We start from the raw sequence: 18,507 nt of genomic DNA on the forward strand, positions 1-18,507 counted from the left end.
AAATTAACACTCACCCATTACAGTAACAGGGGTGTTGGCATGGGCTACCCTGCCCTTGTATGTCAACACACAGGACCACTCTCCATGGTCTTGGTCAGTGACATTCGTTACTGTCAGGTGGACGTCATTTGTGATCTGGGCACGCTTGTCCTCTTTCAGGTCCTGTTTCTGGGGACTAAGCCATTTTATCTGTGTACCCTCAAATATTTCCTCTATGTCACACTTCAGAGTAAGATTCTCCCCAGGCAACAGGGGAGAGTCTGGCCGTTTTACACTCACTGAGAGAGGAGAGATGGAGATGGAGAGAGAGAGGGAGAGAAAGAGATATAAATAGAGAGAGAGAGAGAGAAACAGAGAGAGAGTGAAACAGAGAGAGACTTGCTTTGGCAATGTTAACATACGTTTCCCATGCCAATAAAGCCCTTAAATTAAAATTGAATTGAATTGAATTGAGAGAGAGAGAGAGAGAGAGAAGGTACATTTGTATAGATTTGTGTGTGTGTGCAGTACTTGTTTACCCCACATGATGGTGACTGAACACAATGTCCCATTTCCTTCCTCATCTTTCTCATAACACTGACATAAGACATAGAAATCCCCTCTCTCTTTCACTCTGCACTTACCATGGGACAGTCTGAATTTGGTGACATTGATAGAAGGTGGCAGGAAATCTTTCAGTTCACATTTGAAGGATTTGAACTCTTCTAATCTGATGTTGTTGATGATCAGGGAGAAGTCAGTCTTTGACAGAGACACCCTGTCTTTCCATGATTCATCTGCATGTTAATAATCAAGTGATTAATACAGAGTAGTAGTAGTGTGAATCAGAAATGTGTCTTTTTGCTGTCTTATGTTATTCCCAACCCACCTGGACACCACACAAACATATAAGAATTTGGAAGAAGCACAGGGCCACCTGCAGAGGCAGAGCAGTAACCCTGAGCAGAACAGGGGTTAAGTGCTCAGGAGCACTACAGCAGTAGGCACCTGAGATTCTGATGCCAGCAACCCTCAAATTGTAAGCTAGTCAAAATCAGGTAAAAAAAGAACCAGCTGCCAACTACCGAATACTGTTTTGCTCAATATGTTTATGGCTCAAAAAAGGTCACGCTCTATTAAAGATGGATACCCTCTAACACTAATCTCACTCACGTATTTGCTCTCGACCATGGGAGTTGCGGGATATCACAGCTTGTGGGTCCGTCCCAAAGTACCAATATACCACCACCTTTTCTGAACCCCACTTCAATCTGGGGAATGTGACCGTCCCTCCCACTTGACCATACACCATCACATCTTCAGCCCCTGAGAGAGAACGCAGAAGACAATATATATATATAAGTCCAATAGTAAGTTACCTTTACAGAAATGTATGTGTTGCTATGTAATTAAGCAATAAGGCCAGAGGGGGTGTGGTATATGGCCAATATACCACGGCTAAGGTATGTTCTTATGCACGATTCAACGCGGAACGCGGAATACAGCCCTTAGCCGAGGTGCCTTATTGCTATTATAAACTGGTTACCAACGTAATTAGAGCAGTAAAAATAAATGTTTTGTCATATCCGTGGTATACTGTACCACGGCTTTCGGACAATCAGTATTCAGGGCTCGAACCACCCAGTTTATAATATAATATAGAGCATATATAATTTCTGAAAATTCTCTCTTACCTGTTGAAGAGATGAACAAAGCAATAAGGATGGAAAGGAATCCAGAAACACACTTCATTTTGTACTTTCTCCTGAAAACAAAGAGCAACAAAAGCTGATTATGACGGCTTGCTATAGTCATGTATTTCCTGTCACCCAAGACCTGTCACCCAAGATCAAATACTGTGGAATATAAAAGATAAAACAATAACATATAGCTATACTTTTTATTTCCTACAGTATCACAGTATTTCGATTTTCTGTTCAATAAAGTCAGCAAAAACTTTAACTGAAGAGACCCAATTTCTGTTTCTCCCATTTGTTATGTACTGTAAATGCCTTCTTTTACCCATTTAAAACACATGTATTTAGATATATTCACTGATTCACGTTAAAGTAATGTAATTTACTTGACTGAAATTTGAGTAAATGAACCCTGACTGATTCCCATTCACATGACAGTGATTCTTGTTGTGTGATACATCATCAGAGTAAAAAAAAAGAGAAAGGAAGGGGTTTGTGGTGGTCTCTGATTTAGAGAAGTTGAGAGACAGATAAAAAGAAGAGGAAGAATGAAGAACGGTGGAGGGAGAGAACCAGTAGCTTTGTGGTGGGCTTTGGTTGAGACACACAAAAGAGAGAGGGATGGGGGAGGAGAGAGAGGGGGCGAATGCTGAGGCTGTGGTGGGCCCTGATTTCACGAGGTGTAGATTCATATCCCTATCCTCCCCTCCTCTCCTCTCACCCCCTCCCTTCCTCCTCTATTCCACGAAAGGCGGATTTCTCCACGCTTGATGAAAGAAAAAAAAGACCACAATGGCAGTCGTACGCCGGGAGTGTGGTCTATGGTAGTTTTTAAATTCTGTTTTCTGTGTTGTGTGTGCATGTGTGTGTGTACATGCATGTGTGTACGTGTGTGAATGTGTGTGTGTGTGTGTGTGTGTGTGTGTGTGTGTGTGTGTGTGTGTGTGTGTGTGTGTGTGCGTGCGTGCATGCGTTTTAGGTGTGTTGTGGGTACTTTCAGAATTTTTGTCTGAAGCATTTTGCACCTTTTAATCTCTTTTCATTTTAAGACAATTCTCAATGTTTTAACCTGTGTGTGAACAGAGTACAGTCAGCTACTGATAAATGTAACAGCTTCGGGCTGTCGTGATAGGGATGTGCACTTAAAGGTAGCATAGAGTTATCAGGAGCAATTTAAAGAATGTAATATAATCAGGCCTGAAAAACTTTAGTCCACATCCAAAGTGCTCTTCAGGTTTCAACCGTACAGTTCTGTCAACTAGGCTGCAAACAATTTCCCCTTAGGGGATGATCATGATCTACTGAATTTAACATTTTAGAATTACTCCACCAAACTACGAATATGTGCATTAATTAAACACAGTTATACCTGCCATGAGCTGGCATGTTATCCAACATGATCCTGTAGAAGACAGAAGGGTACGGGGGAGTACTATACAACAATACACTAGTAGTAGATTGTTATCTTGGTAAAATAAAAATCAAGGACCAAGGTAATCTTCATAGTGTGTTAGAAGGTGAACTTGATACCAGGGTAAGTGCTACCATATGGGCGTCAGGTAGCCTAGCCCTAAGAGCGTTAGGCCAGTAGCTGAAATATTGCTAGTTTGAATCCTTGAGCCGAAAAGGTGAAAAATCTGTCGATGTGCCCTTAAGCAAGGCAATTAACCCTATTTGCTCCAGGGTAGCTGTTGATAATGGCTGGCCGTGACCCCACTCTCTGAGGGTGTCTCTTGGGAAGTTGGGATATGCAAAAAAAATATTCACACGTGTATAATACACACTTGTACATGTGTGAAATAGGACAAATATAAGCGGCCACATAATTATTACATGGGGGAAAATATATATCCAGTCTTTATGGACCCAGATGAAATCAAATCAAATCAAATTTTATTGGCCACATGCGCCGAATACAACAGGTGCAGACATTACAGTGAAATGCTTACTTACAGCCCTTAACCAACAGTGCATTTCTTTTAACAAAAAAAGTAAAAAATAAAACAACAACAAAAAAAAGTGTTGAGGAAAAAAGAGCAGAAGTAAAATAAAATAACAGTAGGGAGGCTATATATACAGGGGGGTATCGGTGCAGAGTCAATGTGCGGGGGCACCGGCTAGTTGAGGTAGTTGAAGTAATATGTACATGTGGGTAGAGTTAAAGTGACTATGCATAAATAATTAACAGAGTAGCAGCAGCGTAAAAGGATAGGGTGGGGGGGCAGTGCAAATAGTCCGGGTAGCCATGATTAGCTGTTCAGGAGTCTTATGGCTTGGGGGTAGAAGCTGTTGAGAAGAGAACTCTTTTTTTTGAAGGTCTATTGAGACCAATTTTTATTTTATTTATCAGCAGTGTGCTAGAGTTTTCCTTTTTATTTACTAGCCTGACTCTTCATAATATGAACATTCCTTTATTGAAGTGGCATAAACAGATTCTAAAAAGATTGGAGGCATTTCGTCAAGATGCCGAAAGTCATCTTGGCCTTCGTCGTTCCTATCTCTTCTCATGACAACCTCACCTCACCATTCTACTTCATCTCCTGCTACTAAAGGAGAGGGGAATGTGTCTACCTTTCGCCTTTCCCTTTATAAAACGTACTTCACATGTTTTTAAGATCAAAGTTAGGTAGAGATATCAGGCGGTAGTTTGTGTAACTAACATTTTATTTAATTCAGGTCAGCTGTTAGACCTATGTTAATTGTTGTAGTACAATACATTATATGATGAGAGAAAATATGTTTTGAGAAATGTTTTGAAGTATTTGTATAGGCCATTCCTCACTTCTAGACTTTGTAAGACACGTATCTATCTGTTGAGGTTGGTAACAGCAGTGGGAGATGGGAGAAGCAAAAAGAGACCTGTAGTGAGGTGCCAGAGGAAGGGGATAGAGAGAGAGGAAGAGCGAGAGACAGAGAGAGAGATCGCACCTGAACAGCTAACCCAGAAAAGCAGATGATCGTGTCTGTGGTCAGGGCGGAGGTTAAACAGCAAACAGAGGGAGGGGGGAAGGGAGGGAGAAGGGAGGGGGAAGGGAGGGAGGGAGGGAGGGAGGGAGGGAGGGAGGGAGGGAGGGAGGGAGGGAGGGAGGGAGGGAGGGAGGGAGGGATCAGTGTATGTAAAAAGGTGAAGGAATAATCTTACAGAATTGTCTCCCATTTTAAGGTGTTGAAACTCTGATCCCTGCAATTTAATTGTACGCAGTACAAAACATATGATGGAATGCAAAATCGGACTAAATCATTGTTCCCCATAAGGTTTATCAGTATAAGTAATATGAGTATGAATGTTGAACCTTTATGACTTGTATGTAAGGTGTGTGTTAGCCATGTCACCTCTGTAAGCCAGGGGATTGACTTTCAATGGGACCAGAGAGGCCTAGTGCAAAGAGGAGTGTCTCTGGTTTGAGAGCATCAGTTCAGAGAGGGCCAGAGAGGGTACATTAAAAAGTCGTCATGAAATGTCTGCAAAACGTTGTAAAATACAATGGCAATGAAACCATGAAATGTGTTACCGTGGTAGCACGACAGGTGGATACATCAGTGGACAAATACATTTGGTTGACCACTATTTCAACATTTATCTGAAACACACTTGTTACCTCTCTTATTCTAGTTTAAGGTTAAGTTAACAGGTTTTAGTTTACTGTGAATGCAAAGCGGGCATACAGTCTAGGACATCATGTAACATTTTATGAAGGTGAAATAAATTATTACAATATTCTGCATTCATTAATGCAAAAGAAACCTATATATGTTTTCTCTGTAAAGATAGTTGTCTGATTTAGACACTCGATGGTCTACTACGAGCAGTCATAACATTGATTAATAGAGTTATTACATCAATACTTTTACATTGTTTACCACAAATCAATGATCATAGAGTGTTATTATACCATATTACATCTAGCATCTTAGTTAACATCCTTTTCTATACTTACGTTCAGTGGATAGCGTTGAGAGTCCCTCGCCAATGATGAAGAGCCAGGCGGAAATGTTGATTTTCAGAGAAACAACTTTGCTTTTAAACCCTGTTGCACCTCCCTCACTACTGATTGGCCTAAAACGAATCAGGAAATGTAGAGTTATTGGTCAAGTGCATTAAGACTACAACAATGACATTTTTAATTGGCTGAAGAAAGGGTGGACTATCTTAGCAAAAATTTTCGCTAGCATGTTAGCGCAGTAACAGCCCGCAATAACAAAATAGGCTACATAATAGTTATTATTTGAACCATTATTATTATTATCTTCATTGTTATTATTATCATCAATATTATTTTAACCCACATGTCAACAATAGTCAGTCTATTTGATTTACCAGTCGTTATTCGGCAACCCCCTATAACACCTTACACTGCTTCGCTCGGGCCATAAAATTGCAAATGTTTTGCTCAGTCACAGGTTTCATCTACATTAGACAGAACTTAAATCGGTAGAGAGAAACAAGCAAAATAGAAACACAAGCAAATACGTATCTCTCTTGTTTCATTGTATATAATCAAACGACAGATTAAACATGAAACTGGGTGGCTGCAGCTCATGTTTATTTAATCCGTAAAATTACCAAAACTGACGTCGTTATATATATATATATATATATATATATATATATATATACATATATATATATATGTAGCCCTTTCCTGGAGTGAAATTATATGTTATTCATATTTTTCATAATTTCAAAATTAATAATCATACCTTTTTTTTTTATGCCGAAAATCTGGTGTTTCTTTGACAAACGGTTTTATTTCAGTATTCTGTGATGTATATAAAGTGTAATATTGGGATGCAAACTCAAAATTGAATACATTTCAACTATATCTGACATGGTACAGGTGTCTTCTTTTTTTTAAGCCGATAGCCATGTGAGTGAAGTGTGTACTTTTGTTTCAAAGTAGATTTGTTCAAGACTACCAAGAAACACTCTGTGTGACCCTGATTTAGCCCACTGCAGTAAAAGGTTAACTAGGTGTACCGATTATAGGCCTAAATCAGATTCCTAGGCCTTTGAAATATACAACGTTTAACAAAGCATCACATTTAAGAGCTTATAATAATGCTCTAAAAAAGCTTAATCAAAAAAGCTGACCACTGAAAGCCAAGACAAATGGACCTGGCCAATGAATCTGTGGTACTGAACCCTTGAAAAAGATAACACCATATTTAGCAGGATCCATTTTGAAAGCGCATAATCCATCCTTATTCCAATGACCACCATCAGACCATTTTTGGTTATTAAATGTAATCATTAGCCCACAAATACATGAACAGATTTGTAGCTTACATTTCCACACATTAACAAGTTAATAATTTAAAGAATAATTCATATTTCATGTGATTTGGTTGATTGTTTTTTTGTTGGTAAAAGCAACACGGTAACGTCACAAGATTGGGTACATGAATAAGAACGGTTGAACGTAGAATATATAATTAATTGAAATGACCATTGAACAGCAGGAACTATTGTAGATTGCATCTTGAAATATTCACACAGATTTGATGTGAATGTATCAGTAGGCTATGTATTTAATATTGACCACATAGTCGTGCTACTGTTAATCATAATCAGACATATACCTTGAACAATGTACTCATTGATATTCAATTCCCAACCCAGAGTCACAACTTTTACAAGATAATAAAATTACTTCAAACCACTTCACAATGATTCTAAACTCATGTACATAACTAATAATTTGTCATTCTTAACACACCTTATCCAATTGGTGCCCTGTGTGAGGACAATCTCCTACAGTATGAACCTCATTCCACTTTGAGAATAACAATGATCTATTCTATGAAATCAATGTCAAGTTCAATTCATGTATTAAGCTATGTAAAATTCACCTCTAGGCAAATTTCGTGGTGCACAATTTCGACAAGAAAGAGCTGAGATAACTCGGACACAAATGATCAAGTACTATATACAAATATCAAAATGTTCTTTCAAGTACAAACATCTACACTACATTTTGGAAGGAGTCATGCATAATCATTCATTGATGCTACCTCAATGAAGATGAACTAAATGTAATAAAGTGAATGGAAGCTTGATGGCACTTTTCTGTTTCACTCTACAACTATGATTGCATGTTTTACTAAGTTCAATATAAAACCCAAAGCAATAGCAAGTCCCTTGAGTCTAATGCGTACCCTATTTGGTTACTTTTCTTTAAAGCCTAGCAGGTTCTAACTGTTGTCTTGGAAGAAACACCTGTGTGCCCTTCACATGTGTCTCCCCATGCTGTATATACCCACCTTAGTACGTAGCTCTGCAGAAAGTGGGATCATGTCTGCACTCAATACTACAGTAGAACCCCAGAACCCCATATACCACCTAACTACCTGCATTACAAGTTACTGTATATGAAACTCTTAGAGCAGAAGTCTAGAGATAAACTTGAGGTGTGCTCGCGTAACTTGTCCACGTAAAGGCATTTCAAGACTTGTGTTGGTAAAGACATCGCAGCCTAAAAGTCAACAACAAAAAGTATCCAACGTGCAATCAAATAGTATGTTGGCTTTACTGTGTCTTTATGGGCAAGAGAACATAGGCGGCAGGTAGCTTAGCAGTTAAGAGTGTTGGGCTAGTAACCGAGAGGTCGCTGGTTCGAATCCATGAACCAACTAGGTGACAAATCTGTCAATGTGCCCTTGAGCAAAAGCACTTAACCCTAATTGCTCTGGATAAAAGCGTCTGCAAAATACCCTCAAAAAACTGTCTAACAATCCAAGACCATCTTTTAAGTTAAATATATAGGCAAGGACAAAAAGATTGACCTGACAAAGGTTCACAATGTGTTTGTACATTTGAGTGTGGGCATGAATTATCATAGTGTTTTCTAACGAGAACCTGTTTTCTATCTAGCACCATGAAGAATGTGTGTTTGACTACAAATGCCTTGATGTTCTATGGCCACTAAAGCCATTGTTCAACTGAAGAGTTACCTGTACTAGAGAAACAGGTGGTTTGGAGACAAGAACCACAACAAGCACCAAACAAACATGTCACTCATGTCTCATCTCTCTCTGAGGTTTGCATTCTTTCATGCTCTCTTTGTCTGCCGCGCTCTGTTCTGAGATTAACTGAAAAAAGGGTTGAACACTCCCTGTCTCTGAATTATCACCTACTTGGGCCTTTTGGTAGGACTTTAGAATGATGCATGAATAAAGGTCTTGATAACGGTTTTACTAACACTCAATACAGAAGTTAGGCGCAGGACCTCTGTCGAAAATGTACTGGTTCAAGGACACCATCATCCTCACTCAAAAAATGTGAAAGACGGCAAAAGCAGTTCAAAGTTCAAATACAGTAAGAGATGTTATGCAAAGACTCATAGAAATACACACATGTTGTCTCAGATTATCAAACATGCAAAGTTTGTTGTAATTATATTTTCTGATGCAGCATGGGAATGAAAAAACATGATAAAAAATTTACCAAAGAATCTCCTGTGGAAAACACCTGAAAGTGAGGACTCCCTCGTTAGTCAGAGACCTAACGATTTGAAGGTGTTGTGCACACACCACACAAAGTCATTACCGAAAAAGAGAATGAGAGATAGTGTGGGGGGTAGGGAGAAAAGAGGGGGTGAATGGTTTTTCGAGACATCCCTAATTCCTCTTATGATGTCCCCCTCTTTCCTATACATTGAGTGTCTCTCTCTCTCTCTCTCTCTCTCTCTCTCTCTCTCTCTCTCTCTCTCTCTCTCTCTCTCTCTCTCTCTCTCTCTCTCTCTCTCTCTCTCTCTCTCTCTCTCTCTCTCTCTCTCTCTCTCTCTCTCTCTCTCTCTCTCTCTCTCTCTCTCTCTCTCTCTCTCTCTCTCTCTCTCTCTCTCTCTCTCTCTCTCTCTCTCTCTCTAACACATCAGGTATCTGATGGTCCATTCGGCCACTGGAGCACCTGGTTGCATGTTTGCTACGGAAGGCAGTCGAACTGAGACATGAAGAGATCTGTGACCAAGACAGATGGGGAGGTACCTGGTACTGTTCCCTTTGCTTTCTGTCGCATTCAATCATACATTAACTCTGTTCTTTTCTTGTGTTTAAAGAAATAACAGTTAAATGTCAGTGGAAAGAGAGGCTAAGAATAACAAACGTGACATTTTCTTAAATGATTGTGAAAGCATATTTTTGTGCAATACACAGTTCATGTAGGTAAATGTTGTTCAAGGCCTTTTGAAACCCCTGTGTTGTGTAACTGCTTCCCTTAGAAAGTCTCCATCTTCTCTTTCTGTGCCTATACTGTTTATCTTTTCCCCCCTTTCTCTTTCTGTCTTTCTCTACTATCCCAATGGTCTGCATGCTTTGATGTTTTCATGCTGTAAAATGTTACGATGAATTGTATGTATTGTGCAATCGGAAAGTATTCAGACCCATTGACTTTTTCCACATTTTGTTACGTTACAGCCTTATTCAATCTACACACAATACCCAATAATGACAAAGAAAAAAAAATTTTTTGGAAATGTTGGCAAATTTCAAACTGAAATATCAGATTTACATAAATATTCAGACCCTTTACTCAGTACTTTGTTGAAGCACCTTTGGCAGCGATTACAGCCTTCAATCTTCTTGGGTATGATGCTACAAGCTTGGCACACCTGGATTTGGGGAGTTTCTCCCATTCTTCTCTGAAGATCCTCTCAAGCTCTGTTAGGTTGGATGGGGAGCGTCGCTGCACAGCTATTTTCAAGTTTCTCCAGAGATGTTCGATCGGGTTCAAGTCCGGGCTCTGGCTGGGCCACTCAAGGACATTCAGAGACTTGTCTCAATGCCACTCCTGCGTTGTCTTGGCTGTGTGCTTAGGGTCGTTGTTCTGTTGGAATGTGAACCTTCGCCCCAGTCTGAGGTCCTGAGCGCTCTGGAGCAGGTTTTCATCAAGGATCTCTCTGTACTTTGCTCCGTTCATATTTCCCTCGATCCTGACTAGTCTCCCAATCTCTGCCGCTGAAAAACATCCCCACAGCATGATGCTGCCACCACCATGGTTCACCGTAGGGATGGTGCCAGGCTTCCTCCAGACGTGACACTTGTCATTCAGGCCAAAGAGTTCTTGGTTTCATCAGACCAGAGAATCTTGTTTCTCATGGTCTTAGAGTCCTTTAGGTGCCTTTTGGCAAACACCAAGCTCGCTGTCATGTGCCTTTTACTGAGGAGTGGCTTCCGCCTGGCCACTCTACCATAAAGGCCTGGTTGACGGAGTGCTGCAGAGATGGTTGTCCTTCTGGATGGTTCTCCCATCTCCACAGAGGAACTGTGAAGCTCTGTCAGAGTGACCATCGGGTTCTTGGTCACCTCCCTGACCAAGGCCCTTCTCCCTCGATTTCTCAATTTAGCCGGGCGGCCAGCTCTAGGAAGAGTCTTGGTGGTTCCAAACTTCTTCCATTGAAGAAGGATGGAGGCCACTGTGTTCTTGGGAGTTCAATGCTGCAGAAATGTTTTGGTACCCTTCCCCAGATCTGTGCCTCTACACAATCCTGTCTCGGAGCTCTACGGACAATTCCTTTGATCTCATGGCTCGGTTTTTGCTCTGACATGCACTATCAACTGTGGGACCTTATATAGACAGTTGTGTGCCTTTCCAAATCATGTCCAATCAATTGAATTGACCACAGGTGGACTCCAATCAAGTTGTAGAAACATCTCAAGGATGATCAATGGAAACAGGATACACCTGAGCTCAATTTCGAGTCTGATAGCGAGGGGTCTGAATACTTATGTAAATAAGGTATTTCTGTTTTTTATTTTTAATACATTTGCAAACATTTCTGAAAACCTGTTTACATTGTGTGTAAATTGATGAGGACATGTTTTTTATTTAATCAATTTTAGAATAAGGTTGTAACGTAACAAAATGTGGAAAAGGGGAAGCGGTCTGAATACTTTCCGAATGCACTGTAAGTGTCCTGCATGAAAACTACTTACTCCAATGTATGAACTCCAATGTACTTACTCCAACTCAATGTATGTTTACAGTAAAGTGCACAGTAAAGTGTTAAAATAAAGCAAGTAATATCTAATTGTCTGTATTTAAACATATCCGAGAGAGCTTTTAGCTCTCTACAGGTGAGTAAGGAAAAGAAGGTCACATGACTGAAACATCAGAATTATGAAACAATTGCCTAAATAATTTAGCATGGGGTATTTTTAGCAAACCACACTGAACACTTGTTGTGAATCGGGTGACATTATGTTTTATAATCACCATAAAAACCCTGTCATAAGCTGACGTATGTCTGCTAGAATAAAAAACGACAACCCAAGTGGAAACACAAGAGGGAGGACCAAATGTCAAACACAATATCTCAGTCTTACTTTGAATGGAGAAAACTAATCAACGGAGAGAGAGAGAGAGAGAGAGAGAGAGAGAGAGAGAGAGAGAGAGAGAGAGAGAGAGAGAGCTATTAGTCATGTTTATGAAAGTATGAACGAGGGAATCCTTGTATCACATTATGAAAAATTATCCCTCGCTTGCACAGTATTGGAAACATAGAATATTTCTAGAGTGACTAACCAAAGGAAGCACCTGCCTCAGCCTGAATGGCTGTTCTCAATTTTTTCAATGCACCTGCAAGAGAAGACCAAAATATAGATATAGTTGATAACACAATATGTATGTTAAGACTGTCTTACTTTACTTGAACAGGTTTTCTCCTTTTGTGTTCATAGGCATCCATCAATTCCTTTAATAGGCCACCACCAATTTTACTCAGTAGTGCTCTTCAGTACTCAAGTATACTGTACGTGGCGTAACAGTAAACTACACCAGTAGCTTAAACTACACACATTTCCAATGACTGAAATCAGACTGAAACCAGTACTGGTTAGTGTTACTGTAATAGACACTACCATTTAGGCCCAAAATAAGATACAAGTAACCCAAACCAATGAAATGCAAGTACATTTTCTAAACAGAATATCTGAATAATATCTGAATATCTGAATGGTGCTTAGTGTGACTTTATAAAATACTGTGCTGATTAGGCTACATGTTGGATTAAAATGTGGGGTGAATACTATAGCATTGAATGTATTCACAATCAAGTCATACCGTAAATCCATAGAATTATGTACATTTACTCACTTCACAGGGTGATGTGCAAATCCAAGTACAATGTACACCATTTGAAAAATAGTGCTTTATGAAAAGTACATTTCTGTTTGCGTGTACTATTGTGAACTCCGTTTTCAGAATTACATTTGCTGGGATTTGCAGCCCTGGGGCTAAATGCGTCTGGATTGAAGACTGCACCAACTTGAGTATTCCAAATCCATTATTCTATCGTAACATTTTATAATAATACATTTTAAGGTCTGCCTAAATTGCTTATCTTCATCGTTACATAGTTAGTTGACCGTGACGTAAATACATGTGCTTAACTTTCTGTTCTTGATTTATACTGTATATGACTACAGGTATTTGTAAATATATGTTAACAAATACATGAATTAGTGACATATTATGATTTACAACCAAGTAATAGTTGATTAGCTATTTAGCGGACCTTTAAATAAAGTGTTACAGATATAATCCACTAACGTGTTTTGAGTTTGACTAAATATCGGCTGACAGGATTATAGATATTGAATTGTAGTAGATTCTGTGTATGCATTGCAACTGAATAACTGATCATTTTAGCTGCTTTTTAATATTATCAGCACAAGCTGGGATGTTTCCTGTTGTTCAATGGACATTTAAATGAATGATATACCCACCCAATGAATTCTTTGTTTTCATTTGAGTCTTAGTAAACAATCATATAAATGCATATCTTGGAAATATCATATTGATTTCATGGACTGTCCTTTGTGACAGTGACAGGTACATGACTATAATGTTGTGTTCGTTCACATGACCATCCTCATGTTCCTTAACATTTAAAATAAACCTTTTTAGTGATTGAGTTTGCGGACCGTCCCTAGTAGGCATTAACATTATTTTCCAAAGGATAGTGAAAAATACTACCGTTCAGGGTTGGGCTCAATTCCATTTCAATTCAGTCAATTCAGGAAGTAAACTGAAATTCCAATCCAATTCCAGTTTAACTCAATGCTTCTCTATGTGACTGAATAAAAATTGAATTGACCTCAGCCCTGCTATCCTGGCTAATTGTATGCCTGCTACTTGTTTCCCAAATGATAAGTAAGGAGGGACCCACTGGTGAACCGTATCCAGTTCCTACTTGACCGCAGCTAAAGTCTGTGCTACTGCCAGGAAGAAAATTCAAACAGCTTTAGGTGGGACATGACCCAAAGACGTTCATGTATCATGTCTCTCCTGACACAGTTGCTGTTGTTTCCTTGGCTTCAGCCCTCATCGATTGACAGAACTTGTAACTCTCCTCAGCAATACTGAGCTGTACATATTGTACAGTATATGTATGGGCCTACATTACACCTTACAAATACTTAGAACTTTACAAACTCAAGTGCTATTGTAAATTTCATTTCTTGATCGTGGATATTATAAGAAATCTCCTCCGGAGGACTTGTGGATCTTAAAATGAAATAACTCATGGTTACAACGGGTAAAGTACTTTATCTTGTATTAGTTCTCCGATCACAAGAACGCAGCCAAATAGGAATTACATCAACATCAAAGCTCTTCTCTTTCACTCTGGACACACACAGGTCACTTCTAGGAATAATTAAGTGCTTCACAATAAAAGTCTTAAAGGGGTACCGTCAGTAATAATGACTCAATATAGATTCAGAATCAAAGTACTACACAGAAACCTAGGCTATACTATGCTATAAGTACACGTTTTACCAAATAGGTATGGCATACCCAATGCAAATCTTACTACTATTGTAAACACACTTGTTTTTGTTACAGCGGGCCTAGGCTAGAGTACGACCAAATCAGAGTAGATATTCACCAACTTGACTTCTCTGCATACACTATAGGCTAATCAATAGCCATACACATTAGTGTACTTACTCACACCAAGCACTGACTTCATAGCAATCATACAATTTACATAAAATAGCAACTGGCCAGCCGTCACGCAATACTATCAACATGCCTGAAAAAGACAATATTCAACACGTTATTTCATAAAAACTCTGGAAGCATCTAAAAAAGGTGTGAGAATTGTTTAAATCACTATTGTAGCAAATGGCAACAGTGTAATGCCCCTTGTGGGTCTCCCAGCCCGTAGGCAGAACAGCTAACCACTGCTCCCTTTTGGGGGGGGGGGGGGGGGTCATAACAGGCCTAATTATCCGCTCCATTTGGTAGAACTTGTCCCCACGCTTCACTATACCAAGACCCTCTCCGATGGCCCTCAATGCAACATCCCACCACTGCCACCAATCCTGCAATTTTTGCAAACGGCGACAACGTAATGCCCCTTGCAGGTCTCGAACACTGGCCTTCCAGCCTGTAGGCAAAACCTGCTAACCACCGCTCCAATAAGAGTTAACCCCTTTTTGGGGGGATTGTAACAGGCCTACCTAGGCAAGGTTTGTTCCAGTATATTCTACATAACCTGCATGTGTCAATTCTGTTGGATGTAGCCTACAAACACTCAAACCGTTATTGTCAATAATCCATTATATCTTCCATTATATGGTTCCAGCAGTTATCTAAGCCCCATGCACTTGAAAACAATATTTACATGTACTGTATCTCAGGCAGTTGTCCAGCCTACAGCTGGTCATGTGAGTGGAATGACCATATACTCGTTTACAGTTACGTCAAAATCATATTGCGAAATATTGGCAGGTATTTCACAAGTCCGTTTCCTTATGTTCTTAAACCTCCCTGCGACACACACTATTCCACTAACATTGTATTATTAGACCCTGTGTCTTTTTGTCATTGTGCAAATTCTCCAAATCACATTGGGTACCACCAGAGAATATATGATAGATAAACGTTTATATGACTCCGGGTACCACTCATCCACAGCTATGGATTCCTTTAGTCCAATGTTATTACAATTCTTAGTAATGGCACAGTGAATTAACTTGTTTTTTTTTCTAGATAAAAATGTGCTTCTACATTATCCTCAGTCTGACAAATCCATCTTTATCATAAGTGCGAAAAACACATATAGTAATGCTGTACTCACCAGTCTGATGCTCTCAGTGGAGAGATGAGATCAGGTCTGACATCACTCAGACTGTACACACTGTTACACACAGGGAGACAGGAAGCTAGACTGCACTATATGATCCCCTCTGATCCTCTCACTGGTGCCTTCTGTGTCACATACACGCACGCAGGCACACACACACAGACACGCACACACGCACACACAGACACACACACACACACACACACACACATACACACAAACACAGTTGTGTAAAGTACTTCAGTAAAAATACTTTCAAGTACTACTTAAGTACTTAAGTCCTTAAATGATATTTTTGGTATCTGTACTTTACTATTTATCTTTTTTACTTTTACTTTTACTTCACTACATTTTCACTGACACCCAAAAGTACTAGTTACATTTTTAATGCTTAACAGGACAGTGGTCCAATTGACGCACTTATTGAGAGAACATCCCTGGTCATCTCTACTGCCTCTGATCTGGCGGACTCACTAAACACACATGCTTCGTTTTTAAATGATGTCTGAGTGTTGGAGTGCCCCTGGCTATCCATACATTTAAAAAACAAGAAATTGGTGCTGTCTGGTTCACTTAATATAAGGAATTTGAAATGATTTATACTTAAATATATTTTAGCAATTACATTTACTTTTGACACCCATGCGTCAATCTAAGTAACATAATAAAAAAATCCCCATCAAAATCTGTCAGTTTAAGCTAGAGATGTGGTCTCAATCCATCACTTCAGCCTATGTCAGCATTCAGCATCTGCGGTGGAAGGTGACCGAGCTACAGCGGTGTTTGTCAGACCATGAGACATCATAAAAATTGGTCTTCTCAAGAAAACGTCTGTAGCGTCACGGTCTTGTACAACTGACCTTGTGGAGACACACAATTCAGTCCCATTCAAAATCCTATTTTCCCTAACTCCTAACCCTAACCCTAACCTGTACTCTTACCATAACCTTAAAACCTAACCTTAACCCTAATCCCACCCCTAAACCTAACCCTAGCTCCTAACCTTAACCCTAACCCTAGCTCCTAACCCTAACCCTAACTTTAATTATAATCCTAACACTAATTTTAACCTTAACCCTAAACACCCTAGAGATAGTATTTTACCTTGTGGGGACCAACAAAATGTCCCCAGTTGGTCAAACTTGTGTTCGTTTACTATTCTTGTGGGAGCTTCTGGTCCCCACCATTATAGTTAAACACGTCCACACACACACACACACACATACCGTTTTTACTAGACTTGCAGTCCAAGACATCACACGACATGGTTGGAGTCTACATTGTCACTGACAGCTGTCTGCACTCTACTGCACCAGTTAGTGAAATGTAACCACTGACATTGCCACTAGAATGTATCTAATAAGAGGCTGAAGTAGGAGTAAAAAGTATACTTATTAAAAGTGAGACGAAAAACAAACAAAAAAATATGCTTTATTGGTTTATATGATCTGCATTCACTTCAATAAGAAAACACATTCATTTAACAGGCATATCAATTCATAATATAACATGCAGTTATTTAGAAAAGTAGCCATACTATATCCAAAGCAGCATTAAAGTTTACAAAACACTAACGTCTGTAAATATGCCACACTGAACAATATAACAACAAGAATCATTGCAAAATCATTCTAAAACCGTACAGTATAAGTCTCAGGCTTTGTGTGAAAATGAATAATCATTGAATATTATCTACAGTGGGGGAAAAAAGTATTTAGTCAGCCACCAATTGTGCAAGTTCTCCCACTTAAAAAGATGAGAGAGGCCTGTAATTGTCATCATAGGTACACGTCAACTATGACAGACAAATTGAGAGAAAAAAATTCCAGAAAATCACATTTTAGGATTTTTAATGAATTTATTTGCAAATTATGGTGGAAAATAAGTATTTGGTCACCTACAAACAAGCAAGATTTCTGGCTCTCACAGACCTGTAACTTCTTCTTTAAGAGGCTCCTCTGTCCTCCACTCGTTACCTGTATTAATGGCACCTGTTTGAACTTGTTATCAGTATAAAAGACACCTGTCCACAACCTCAAACAGTCACACTCCAAACTCCACTATGGCCAAGACCAAAGAGCTGTCAAAGGACACCAGAAACAAAATTGTAGACCTGCAACAGGCTGGGAAGACTGAATCTGCAATAGGTAAGCAGCTTGGTTTGAAGAAATCAACTGTGGGAGCAATTATTAGGAAATGGAAGACATACAAAACCACTGATAATCTCCCTCGATCTGGGGCTCCACGCAAGATCTCACCCCGTGGGGTCAAAATGATCACAAGAACGGTGAGCAAAAATCCCAGAACCACACGGGGGGACCTAGTGAATGACCTGCAGAGAGCTGGGACCAAAGTAACAAAGCCTACCATCAGTAACACACTACGCCGCCAGGGACTCAAATCCTGCAGTGCCAGACGTGTCCCCCTGCTTAAGCCAGTACATGTCCAGGCCCGTCTGAAGTTTGCTAGAGTGCATTTGGATGATCCAGAAGAGGATTGGGAGAATGTCATATGGTCAGATGAAACCAAAATAGAACGTTTTGGTAAAAACGCAACTCGTCGTGTTTGGAGGACAAAGAATGCTGAGTTGCATCCAAAGAACACCATACCTACTGTGAAGCATGGGGGTGGAAACATCATGCCTTGGAGCTGTTTTTCTGCAAAGGGACCAGGACGACTGATCCGTGTAAAGGAAAGAATGAATGGGGCCATGTATCGTGAGATTTTGAGTGAAAACCTCCTTC

General features: G+C 39.7%; 1 protein-coding gene across 1 annotated transcript; it reads right to left on the reverse strand.

Annotated features, from left to right (window-relative positions):
* Positions 1-14: 14 nt before the first annotated feature.
* Positions 15-15,786, reverse strand: LOC311121517 (titin-like; the record flags this gene model as incomplete). Its single annotated transcript, XM_084195996.1, has 6 exons — positions 15,758-15,786; positions 5,615-5,733; positions 1,674-1,744; positions 1,153-1,305; positions 624-776; positions 15-278 (listed from the first exon to the last, which is right to left on the reverse strand). Coding segments are annotated over exons 3-6 (628 nt in total), but the record flags the coding sequence as incomplete, so codon positions are not given.
* Positions 15,787-18,507: the final 2,721 nt, after the last annotated feature.

This window comes from Coregonus lavaretus (genome assembly GCF_964263955.1).
Source record: "Coregonus lavaretus genome assembly, contig: HAP1_SCAFFOLD_3488, whole genome shotgun sequence".
Taxonomy (NCBI): Eukaryota; Metazoa; Chordata; class Actinopteri; order Salmoniformes; family Salmonidae; genus Coregonus; species Coregonus lavaretus.